Source organism: Podarcis pityusensis (genome assembly GCF_964106645.2).
Source record: "Podarcis pityusensis genome assembly, chromosome: 7".
Classification (NCBI taxonomy): domain Eukaryota; kingdom Metazoa; phylum Chordata; class Lepidosauria; order Squamata; family Lacertidae; genus Podarcis; species Podarcis pityusensis.
Window position 1 is genome coordinate 11,679,591 of NC_138031.1, and position 12,823 is coordinate 11,692,413.

The window sequence follows — 12,823 nt, forward strand, 5'->3', positions numbered from 1 at the left end:
TAGACCGGATAGTCTGTTAGGGCCAATGCCTAAAGCCAATACCACTCTTACCTGTAATCAATAAAGTTGTGGCCATTTTTCGCCCATTAACCTAAATTCTGGTGTCCGGTGTCTTTATTTACTCCATCTGTGGGAGGGGGCGGGAATCGCCACGCAAATCATAGGACATGAGCATATAGGGCAGAGATGCAGAGGCTGTTTCAACTCCCCCATGATCACTGGCCATGTTGGTCCAATGACATATGGAGGTCTTTCTGCACCCTCTCCCCCTGATCTAGGGGATGTGGTCTACCTCTGAATATACAGAGAGGGAATAACTGGCACGTGGCGCTTCAGGTATTTTTGGACTCTGATGCAAGTCAGTCCCATCTGGCATGGCCAATGCTCAGAGATGTTGGGGATTTTAAGTCACAACATCTGGGGAGCAGACCTACCAGAGGGCACCAGAGGAGAGTGATATCGCCATAGCTGCTACCCACTGCTCAGGCTTCCAGTGTCTCTCTGAATGAAGTTTCAGCCTTCGTCCCGAATGCCAAGGCATGACCCCATTAACATATATCCCTCCTCTGACTGTAAAAAGGTAAAGGGACCCCTGACCATTAGGTCCAGTCGTGGCCGACTCTGGGGTTGCGGCGCTCATCTCGCTTTATTGGCCGAGGGAGCCGGCGTACACCTTACAGGTCATGTGGCCAGCATGACTAAGCCACTTCTGGCGAACCAGAGCAACGCACGGAAACACTGTTTACCTTCCTGCCGGAGTGGTACCTATTTATCTACTTGCACTGGTGTGCTTTCGAACTGCTAGGTTGGCAGGAGCAGGGACTGAGCAACGTGACCTCACCCTGTCACGGGGATTCGAACCGCCAACCTTCTGATCGGCAAGTCCTAGGCTCTGTGGTTTAACCCACAGCGCCACCCGCATTCCTCTGACTGTAGTCTTCAGTAAATGGAAACATCTTGCCTTGTCTTCTGATTTAGGTAATTTGGCAAGCACAGCCAAGCTTGCCTGCGGTGCTCAGATCTTTGTAGTATTTCTTTGATGTTTTTTCTTTCTTTCCAGGAAATCACTGACCCTTCCAGGATGCAATATATATAAAACAAATGTTTGTCACAGATCAGAACAAAATCAAGATATTGCTTGTGCTTTACACACACAAACATCTCTTTCCCAAAGAGCTTTCAGATTTTGCTTTCCATATTTTCCACCCTGCTCATTTTTATATCCATCCTGCTCCATCACACCCAATCTCATTGCTTCTAATCATTCTCCTTTTGGTTACAGGAACATCACTGCCTTAGAATTAAGATCCTAGGGGACTGCTACTACTGCGTATCCGGGCTCCCGGAACCTCGCCAAGACCATGCTCATTGTTGCGTTGAAATGGGACTCAGCATGATCAAAACAATCAGGTAATTTGTTTTCCTCCTTCTCTCATTTCTTCTGCCGCCATCACACTGTGCCTCAGTCTGTGATGTGCTGGCTCCTTGTTGCAAGACAGCAGAATAGCCTCAAAGTCTCTCATGCTGCTTTGTTGTGTTCTTTGGGGTACCAGTGAGCTGAGATTCCCTCCCCATTTTCAATGGACTATTCATCACACACAGAGAGAGAGAGAGGAAGGACAAATTTGGCTTGATGGGGGGGGAGCAGAAGTCCCTGAAATTGCTTCTTCCCCATTCCTGCTCCTGCTGCACCGGGGAAGAGACAGTGCAGTGCTCGTGGATTGTTTTTCTCCAAGCAAACAACATGCAGAAGGCAGTCTCTGGTTTGTTTCCTCCTGGTATGAGAGAGAAGCAAAGCACTCATGATATCAACAGTGTGCATCAAGACACGGGTCATTCACTTTGAAGTGTGAACCAGGGCAGTGATGTTTCCTAGATGAGACAAACCTCTAAGTGTCCCTATTTTCCAGGGATGTCCCTGATTTGAAGAAGCTGTCCCAGTTTCTGATGTGATCCCGGAATGTCCCACTTTTCCTTAAAAGTAAAGGGACCCCCTGACTGTTAGGTCCAGTCATGGATGACTCTGGGGTTGCGGCGCTCATCTCGCTTTACTGGCTGAGGGAGCCGGCGTACAGCTTCCGGGTCATGTGGCCAGCATGACTAAGCCACTTCTGGGGAACCAGAGCAGCACACGGAAACGCCATTTACCTTCCCACTGGAGTGGTACCTATTTATCTGTTGAAGGATCTTAGCCAGAACCTGTTGAATATAGCAGAGCATATGCAGACTGTCCAGAATCAGTCAGTTGCAGGCAGGATGAAGCAGGAACAAGACGCTGCTACTAGTAACATGGTTACTTATAGGTTTATTATTTACAGCAGAATCACAAGTTACTATATACAGGATACAGACACGGATCTTAACTCTCTCACAGAACAAACTCCAACGACCTCTCAAACCACATGCTGACCAACCAACTAACCAACCAAGCAGGAAGGTCATGAGTCATCATGCCTTTGTGGAGACCTCAACCAATAGCAGAGTTGTATCTAAGGTTCCATATCTCTAGGCAGAATAACTCCCTCTGCTCAGTCTTCTTGGCCTTCAGCCAACTCTTTAATTGCTTCTGTGGGAAGCTGCATCAGATAGCACATAGGCAAAATCCCAACATTATCTACTTGCACTTAGATGTGCTTTCAAACTGCTAGGTTGGCAGGAGCAGGGACCGAGCAATGGGAGCTCAGGGATTCGAACCACCGACCTTCTGATCGGCAAGCCCTAGGCTCTGTTGTTTATACCACAGCGCCACCCACGCTGTCCCTATTTCCATCAGAGAAATTTTGCAGGGTATGGAGTTATCCAACCCCAGAGCCTTCTGAAGGCAGTCCTGTATAGAGAAGTTTCATGTTTTATTATGTTTTTTCTATATGTTGGAAGCTGCCCAGAGTGGCTGGGGCAACCTAGTAAGATGGGTGGGGTATAAATAGTAAAATCATCATTAAGGAATGGGACGTCCCTGTTTTCATTGGAGAAACGTTGGAGGTTATAGGTGAGGGACTCAGCAGGTATCACTTAAGCATGGCAGCTTCAGAGGCAAAGAGTTGATCCTTCAACTATTTATACCTGCGTCTCCACCCCCATCGTTCAGCCTGGACACTGAGATCCAGCACCGAGGGCCTTCTGGTGGTTCCCTCAATGCAAGAAGTGAGGTTACAGGGAACCAGACAGAGGGCCTTCTCGGTAGTGGCGCCCACCCTGTGGAACACCCTCCCTTCAGATGTGAAGGAAATAAGCAGTTATCCTACCTTTAAAAGACATCTGAAGGCAGCCCTGTTTAGGGAAGTTTTTAATATTTAATGCTGTACTGTTTTAACATTTCATTGGGAGCCGCCCAGAGTGGGGAGACTCAGCCAGATGGGTGGGGAATAAATAAATTATTATTATTATTATTATTATTATTATTATTATTATTATTATTTACCCTAAGAAATTTGAGGCTCAAGGGAGACAAGGACAGCTGTTTATTTTGTGTCTGCTCTTCTCCCTGGTAAGCAGGGATTTCCCCCATGGAAAACAATGTGATTTACATAGCTGTGGTTCAACTCTAACAAGGCCTTGCTTTTGACACTTGATGAACTTACACAAATAACAGAAAGCTGGAGGATGCTTTGAGACTGGTTGCCACAACTTCATAGTTGGAGAAAGGCTCTTTCCACATGCTCTTCTTCATTGCTACTTAACACATTTCAAGGCTAGGCCTTGATCTACAAAACAGCTTTCTGGAGCTCACCTCATATTCTCTCAACCACATTTTTATCCTCCTCCCTCTATTATTTATGATTAGAAGTTTGCAAAAATTAATAATAATTCCAGCAAGTAATATTCTGAATTTTTTTTTTTTTTAAAGTAGAAACCTTTGTACAAAGTCATTAATTGCTTGAAACAGGAGGTAAGTTGGGGGAACTTCTTAATTAAACCAATTGTGGGTGCTATAATAAATATCCCTGCTCTGGTTTCTATGGGGAAAAGTTCAGCAAGCTTAATGGAGCTTGTGGCTTCTTCCATCCAAATATCCTCCATCAGTCTTTTTTCTTTTCTTTTATGCTCCTGTTTAATAGCAGTAATGTGTGTACCACCAGACCGTGCAATGCAATTAAGTGTTCCTGTGATAATCCACATTGCAGAGTTATTTTACTGCTTCTTATATTTTCCGCTAATAGTGTTAGGTGTTAATTGTATGAACCTAGCAAAAAAAGGTGTGTAATTTAAAGTCCCCATTACTGCCATCAGATATACACTTCAGTTTTAATTCTGCCCCATACTACAACACACACACACACACACACACACACTGCGGTCAGTTCCATGACCAGCACAAGCACAGTCATTTAGGGTATCAAGGATTCTTTTCCTCATGGTTTCAACTGAAACACAGATGCAAGGGCAGTTGAAGTCACCCATACCACACTTGGTAATTCCTCAAGGGAATTAATTCCAGGACTGAGGAGCAATCATCACCCTTGGAATCCTGGCTTAGCACATAATTGGCCTTCAGAGAGCATCCCATGTCATGATGGAACATGACTCTAATAATAATAATAATAATAATAATAATAATAATAATAATAATAATTTATATCCCGCCCTCCCCAGCCGAAGCTGGGCTCAGGGCGGCTAACAACAATCAAATAATCCAACATTCTAAAAGCATTTCATTCTAAAAATTAATTAAAATCAAATTGATGGCAACCGTTAAGCAAAATTCTGTGCAGATTGCCAGAGGAGGGAGTCAGGCTGCGCCCTGACCAAAGGCCTGGTGGAACAACTCTGTCTTGCAGGCCCTGCGGAAAGATGTCAGGTCCCGCAGGGCCCTAGTCTCTTGTGACAGAGCGTTCCACCAGATTGGAGCCGCAGCCGAGAAAACCCTGGCTCTAGTTGAGGCCAGCCTAACCTCTCTGTGGCCTGGGACCTTCAAGATGTTTTTATTTGCAGACCGTAAGTTCCTCTGTGGGACATACCAGGAGAGGCGGTCCCGTAGGTACGAGGGTCCTAGGCCGTATAGGGCTTTAAAGGTTAAAACCAGCATCTTAAACCTGATCCTGTACTCCACCGGGAGCCAGTGCAGCTGGTATAGTACCGGATGAATGTGATCTCGCAGCGAAGACCCCATAAGGAGTCTTGCTGCGGCATTCTGCACCCGCTGGAGTTTCTGGGTCAGTCTCAAGGGCAGCCCCACGTAGAGCGAGTTACAATAATCCAGCCTGGAGGTGACCGTCGCGTGGATCACAGTGGCTAGGTCAGGGCGAGAGAGATAAAGAGCCAACTGCTTAGCTTGGTGGAGATGAAAAAATGCCGCCTTTGTTATAGCTGTAATCTGCGCCTCCATAGAGAGGGAAGTATCGAAGATTACATCCAAACTCTTAACGGATGCTGCTGGCACTAATTGCACCCCCGCAAGAGATGGGAGTTGCCCCCCCCAATCCCATATCGTCCCGTCCCAGCCAGAGGACCTCTGTCTTCGAAGGATTCAACTTCAACCGGCTCCCATGTAACCATCCAGCCACAGCTTCCAGACATCTGGTCAGTGTGTCTGGGGCCGAGTCAGGATGGCCATCCATCAACAGATAGAGTTGGGTGTCATCGGCATACTGATGGCAACCCAACCCAAAACTCCGGACAAGCTGGGAGAGGGGGCGCATAAAGATGTTAAAAAGCATCGGGGAAAGTATCACACCCTGAGGCACTCCACACACCAAGGAGTGGCGTGATGACAATTACCCCCCAAGCGCCACCCTCTGTCCCCGACCAGAGAGAAACGAGCACAGCCATTGAAGGACTGTGCCCTGGATCCCCACGTCGGCAAGGCGGTGGTCCAGGAGTTCGATCTTTTGATAAATTTTCTTCAATCTTTCAGATAAATTTTAAGTTAAGTTTCTTTTTCAGGTATGTTAGGTCAAGAACGAAGCACGATGTCGACATGCGGATTGGAATACACTCTGGATCCGTGCTGTGTGGTGTGTTGGGTCTACGAAAGTGGCAGTTTGATGTCTGGTCCTGGGATGTTGATATTGCAAACAAACTCGAATCAGGTGGAATCCCTGGGTAAGTGCCTGCTTGCATTAGTCTACAATCTGGGGCTGGAGCAATTTGTTTTGAGTCATGTATCCTTAAAGCATCATGGCATAAATGCCGCCATTTTGAATTCTGCTCAGTCATATCCACGTGGAATCAAGATGGCTGCCTCCGTTACATCCATTGGAGAGAGGCAAAATGGTATTGGGCTTGTTTGTCTGCTTACTGCCTGAACTGGTGCTTTATGCCACCACTGTCACTGAGGGTCAGCAATGTGGGCAGGCTGATGTCTCCAAAGGCAGTGTCTAAGATAGCCTGACAGCCCAACATGTATAGCTTTAAAAGTGGAAAAGACATAGAACACAATCATGGTGGTTAGTAGCCATTAAAAGCCTTGTCCACCTAGAATTTATCTAACCCTCTTTTAAAGAGATCCAAGTTGTTGGCCATCACTGCCTGCCATGGGAGCATGTTCCATAGTTTAACTTTGTCCCTGACCATTTGACATGCCGGCTGGGACTGAATGGAGCCCAACAACTTTTCGAGGGGTCCACACTGGCTCCACCTGCTATATTTCCTTAGATAAACTTGCTGCTGCTGCTGCTGCTGCTGCTGCTGCTGCTGCTGCTTCTTCTTCTTCTTCTTCTTCTTCTTCTTCTTCTTCTTCTTCTTCTTCTTCTTTGGTATATAATTTTTTATTAGTTTTTTTAACATACCATTTCCAACAGTAATTAAACATACTTTTACATCTTATTCAAATTTTTGACTTCCATTAATCCTGTCTGAAAATTTTCCAATCTAATCTCTCAGTATGCATTTCTTATCTTCCCTATTACATTTCAAACTCATAACCAATATCTCTATCTTTTTCTACTTTGTAACACTTTGTATATTTCTCCTTACAAAACTTCTTGTAGTCCTACTAGCATAATTTGTTGATTACAGTTGCTCTTCAAATAATTCATATACTTCTTCCAATCTTCTGTAAATTTCTGGTCCCGCAGGTTTCAAATCCTTCCTGTCATTTTGTCCAATTCTGCACAGTCCATAAATTTCGTCTGCCATTCTTCTTTCGTCGGAATTTCTTCTTGTTTCCATTTCTGGGCTAACGACACTCTTGCCGCAGTTGTTGCATATAAAAACAATTTAACATCTTGCCTATTAATGTCCTGACCTATAATACCAAGTAAAAATGGTTCTGGTTTTTTAAAAAATGTCTATTTCAAATGTATGCTTGCTTCTTTTATCATCTGCCAACATAATGACATGGCGCTTTTCAAAACATGCCCTGCAGGCGATCTTCACACTAATATGAAGTTGTGGGTTGCTAACATGTATTTCTGATAACCTTTGCATCACTGCATCTAAGGTGAGATGTGCACAGTTTCTTTCCATCCATCTGCCCAGTTGTTTCTTCATCCAAAGTGGCTGCACTAACTGCTGGGTACAAATGTTGTTTCTACCTGACATGGCCTATTTTTCAACACATTCCGAGAAGCACAGCTTGTTCCTTTGACAGGATAAGGCAATTGCCGTTTCTCAACAGTGACGTTGACAGCTTGCAAGAGGCAGGGAAACCTACCAGTCAAGTCCTCGTCCTCCAAGCCCATATATCAGCTACTTATCGGCCAATTTTGACTGGTATGTTTCCTCTACTTGCATGAAACAGAGATGCTCTAGGAACACTAGGAGCACATTCTTTGCTCCTGGAAAGTCATGGCTTCTGGTCCCACCTGTATTTAAGAACAAAATCCGAAGCAGAGCCCACTCAACCTGCACATCGGTTGCCCACAACCATTATTGCCCTCCCCTTCTCCTGTTCCCCACACTCACACAAAAGACTAGCGAAGGTTGGTGCCCTAAGGCAAATGGGGCACTTCTCTACAAACCTCATCTGCACTCAACGACCCTGACTTGCCTATCTTCTGACATACAATCAGTCCAGGAGGCGGCTGTGACTATCAGCTTCCTTCTCCATAATCTCATTATTGCTGAAGTTGGCATGTTAGAATTCCTGCTCCATGATTGCAGTCATGGGATTGTTGTCTATCACATGATGGTGTATGTTTTGACTCCACAGAGTGGGAAGTGACGGAGACAGGATGTTTGTGTTACTGTGTTCCGTGAAGTGGGACTATTGTCCTTTGTTTTTTCTCTCTTTGCTATCTGATGCTAGAGAGAAAGGGAGCCATGCTGAAGTGCTCTGTGTGTGTTTATATGTAAATAAAGTAGATTAGCCAAAATGCTAAGTTGCTGAGGTCTGTCACATGCATGATGCACAAACTCTGCGGATACCTAAGTGTGCCAGTGTCGGTTGGCATCAGTCGCTGTGATGTTTGGGCTGAAGAAAGCTTATGAAGCTCCCGAACAATCGACCAGGAAGGAGGGAACATGCCAGTCGGGCATGTGTCTCTGCCAGGGTCCTACTCGAGTGTAGGGTGAACTCCTGACAAGAGGAGGGAGACAAACCTAGTATTAGTTGACTCTGCCTGTCGTTGGTTCCGGTTCTGCCTACCTTTGGGGTCCCTACCTGTTCAAACGGGCACCACTGTCAAGGCTATTGCAGGGGCAGCAGCTGCTGTGTCTCAACACCCATCACTTTCCCTCCACTGGGAGGAGTTGCTAGGACTCCAAAACCAAGCTTCACCTCCGCAGAAAGAGAGGGATGCTCTCCATCTCTTCAGTATTGTTTTCCTTCCAAGGAGAAGCTTCCAACATCTCCTCTCCATGGTGGGAACAAGGTCACTGCCTTACCCTTTCCATCCTGTGATTACTCTAATCAAATACAGAGCACACATATGTTGTTGTTGTTTAGTCGTTTAGTCATGTCTGACTCTTCGTGACCCCATGGACCAGAGCATGCCAGGCACTCCTGTCTTCCACTGCCTCCCGCAGTTTGGTCAAACTCATGCTGGTAGCTTCGAGAAGACTGTCCAACCATCTCGTCCTCTGTCGTCCCCTTCTCCTTGTGCCCTCCATCAGGGTCTTTTCCAGGGAGTCTTCTCTTCTCATGAGATTGCCAAAGTATTGGAGCCTCAGCTTCAGGATCTGTCCTTCCAGTGAGCACTCAGGGCTGATTTCCTTAAGAATGGATAGGTTTGATCTTCTTGCAGTCCATGGGACTCTCAAGAGTCTCCTCCAACACCATAATTCAAAAGCATCAATTCTTTGGTGATCAGCCTTCTTTATTGTCCAGCTCTCACTTCCACACATCACTACTGAGAAAACCATAGCTTTAACTATATGGACCTTTGTCGGCAAGGTGATGTCTCTGCTTTTTTAGATGCTGAGAGCACACACATACCCATCTTTAAAGCAAACAGAAACAAGGTCAGGAGATCTGATCACGGGACTACTATATCAGATGTAGTTTGGCCCTTGTAGCCCATCTGCAAGCCAGCAAAGGCAGCATACATAGGTTTCAGCAGATTGTTTCCTCCCCTGCCATTGCCCGCGGAAACTTAGGTATATCCAAACACGGCAGCTCAACTGGGTCATGGATTGACTGTACATTTGCATTTTAATGGAAGTCAATGTCTCTCTTTCACTGCCTCTATCTAATCAAATGGATGGAACCAATTAACGTTGCTGTTTGATTATTTTTTTTCCATTAACATGCAAACCTAAGTGAGGTCTACAGAGTTAAAACAAAACTTTGATTTTATTGAAATGGACTCTGGTTTCAACATCACTTGAATCCCTCTAGAAAATTAAAGTAGGTGCAAAGGATTCTGGGTGAAACATCTCAGCAACTCCCTGGGCCTTTCTCCTCCATCACTGAAAATCAGATGGGGTAAGATGGATCATTATAAGAAGTTAAATTGAGTTCTACTGGATCAGGCCAAGACCCATCTAATCTGAAATCCTGTTTTCACAATGGCCAATGGGAATGCCTATGGGAAGCCTTCAAGCAGGATTAGAGTGCAACAGAACTCTCCCTACTTCCTTATTTCCAGCAAATGGTATTCAGAGGCATACAGAATACAGCTGCCTCATTCTCACTTCTGTATCCTGGAAGGTGGACTCTTACCTTGTCAGATTTCCAGAAGGATCAGAGTTCATCGCTGGCTTCTGCTGCGTCCCCAGAAAATGAGAGATCAGTCACCTCTTGTTCCTGTGGGAGTAAATAGGGCCAGTTGAGGGACAAAATGACTCCATTGAGAGCCAGTGTGGTATAGTGGTTAAGAGCGGTAGCCTCGTAATCTGGTGAACCGGGTTCGCGTCTCCGCTCCTCCACATGCAGCTGCTGGGTGACCATGGGCCAGTCACACTTCTTTGAAGTCTCTCAGCCCCACTCACTTTTGCTGTAGGGGAGGAAGGGAAAGGAGATTGTTAGCCACTTTGAGACTACTTCGGGTAGTGATAAAGCGGGATATCAAATCCAAACTCTTCTTCTTCCATTGTGATTTGGAAAAGAGCATGTGGCTATGGAGCATCTGACTGAAAATTTGGATGAAAGGCCTTCCATATCCCAAGCTCTTGAAGAATGGCCAAATTTGAGCGCATGCACACCGCTGAAATGTCTCTTGGGTTTGTGGCACGTTTAGTGCAGCGGTCCTTTTGTTACTCTGGGTGGCACTATGACATCTGGGGTTGTCGACCTGTCATTGGTCAGCGTCACGTATACTTTGATTACAAATGGAAGAGTCGAAAGGTGAAGGTATAGTGGCTGTGAGAGAACAAGCTACAGAAGCAGTAATAGCAAGGGCGCCTGTGATTAATCTAGGTTCCAGTTACAAAAATATTAGCATTCTGGGGCATCGGAGTCAGGAGTCGTTATACCTACAGGAATTATTAACAAGCTAGACTCATAGTAAAGGTAAAGGTAAAGGGACCCCTGACCAGAGCAGCGCACAGAAATGCCGTTTACCTCCCTGCTGGAGCGGTACCTGTTTATCTACTTGCACTTTGACGTGCTTTCGAACTGCTAGGTTGGCAGGAGCAGAGACCGAGCAACGGGAGCTCACCCCATCGCAGTGATTTGAACCGCTGACCTTCTGATCGGCAAGTCCTAGGCTCTGTGGTTTAACCCACACCACCAGACTCATAGTACATACCAACTAATTACAAGTTTCAACGCCATCATTAAATAGAGGCAGGCAAAAGGAAAGAACGTTTCTGACATCTGGTTCTTGTTTGTTTGTTCCAAGTTCTCATCTCATTTTGTCAGACATGTCATCTGTTGCACCACAGAATCTCATGCAATATTCTGCTTTGAATTACCCATTTGAAATCCACCTGTTCTTCATTGCTTCAAATGCCCCCACTATATAGTAGGCCTACAAGGCTGAAAACCAGTCACTGGAGATTATGAAGGATGAACACAAATTAATGGCACAAGTAAATAAAGGATTTAGCACATTGTCTGCTCATAATGGGGCAATATTACATTGGTTGAAGACTCAGGCTTGGTCTTGCTCTCGTTATTTCGAGGAGCAAATGATTATATTATAAGCCATTAATAATCCATTGTCTCTTAGAAGCCCAGATGGAGATTGTGTTATTATGGAGAAGTGAATGTACTACAGGCAACCCTCACTTTAGGGATGACCAATATGTGCATGATTGCACACACACACACACAGCGCCAAACCTGGAAATGTAACAAAAATGTCACTAAGAGGGCAGGACAGAGTGGGGGTCGGAATGGGGCGGAGCAGCGGCAGAATGGGGTGTTTCAATTGCGCACAATTTCACGCAAGTATTCAATAACTCAGAATGCAACCTCTGCAAAACTGGTGTGATACGGTTTGCAAGGTTTCTCTTGTAGACCAGCTAGCACAACATTGAAGAGTACAGTGACTGGTCTCCTTTTGTTTCTTTCATTAACTCCTCAGCAGAAGAATCTAGACCACACTTCCTCACAGAGGTGTGTTCTGCCAACTTCATGATGTGTCTTTGTCTAAAGATGAGCCTCTTGACCTTGGCTTTTGGCACCCGGGATATGTATTTTGGGGGTCCCACACCATTCTCTGGACTGTGATTTGTTTTAAAGGGAATTTAATACTGTGTTTCTAAATTGCATGAGGTCCTGGGACCTCGTGGTGAAGGACAGGTCAAAGAATCTTACAAATCTTCTTCATCATCAACAACGTCATGAGTTGTTCAGTGAATCTGGCAAAGGAACCCACAACTGCAGCTGCTGCACTCAAAAGTGATTAGCATGTAGGCAGATGGCATGTTTTATCAACAAGATGATCCTCCATTGTGGATTCCATTTGTTTAAGATGTTTAGCATTAACGTTTAATCATTACAGATACGGGTTGGAAAACACAGAAGATAAATTGTCCCTATGGCTTAAGCAAAAAGAAACCCTAAGCAAAGCAAGTATCTCCAGACCAGACAATAAAAGCCATTCCAGACATTGCATGACAGTGGCAATTATATGCTTGACAGATCTGCAGCTAAACGGGGCTCTCAGTGGCCCGACGCATGCATTTTCAGACACGGGTTTGCTCAGTTGAGCATGGTAGCTTTAGGTGTGCCTCTGAAAATCTTAACCCCTTCCCTCAAATGTCCTGAGTTAATGTTAGCCCCAATGTCCTTGTGAACCATTTCATGAGCGTTAACTATCAGTGCAAAAGTTGGTTTCTCTTCACAGGAGTTAAGTTACTGGGCTGAAATATAGCAGGGCTGAGAATTAAGTTTTCTCATCTCTCTTGGGGGAATGTCTCTAGAAGCGAACTCAGATGGTGAGAGCCAACAGTTATGTAGCCGCTGAGAAATTAAAGGGAAATACTGGGATGTTCAGGGTAAGCCTGAGGATTTGAGATGTAATTTTACTGGGCTGTGGATGTTACAGATACAGTG

The 12,823-nt window shown here is 45.3% G+C and overlaps 1 protein-coding gene across 1 annotated transcript in view; it reads left to right on the top strand.

The window, feature by feature from the left end:
- Positions 1 to 12,823, top strand: part of ADCY8 (adenylate cyclase 8) — a 142,489-nt gene that overhangs the window by 71,065 nt on the left and 58,601 nt on the right. The window contains 2 exon segments of the mRNA XM_081012499.1: positions 1,283 to 1,410; positions 5,884 to 6,042. Of these exon segments, the coding sequence (XP_080868625.1) occupies positions 1,283 to 1,410; positions 5,884 to 6,042 (287 nt within the window).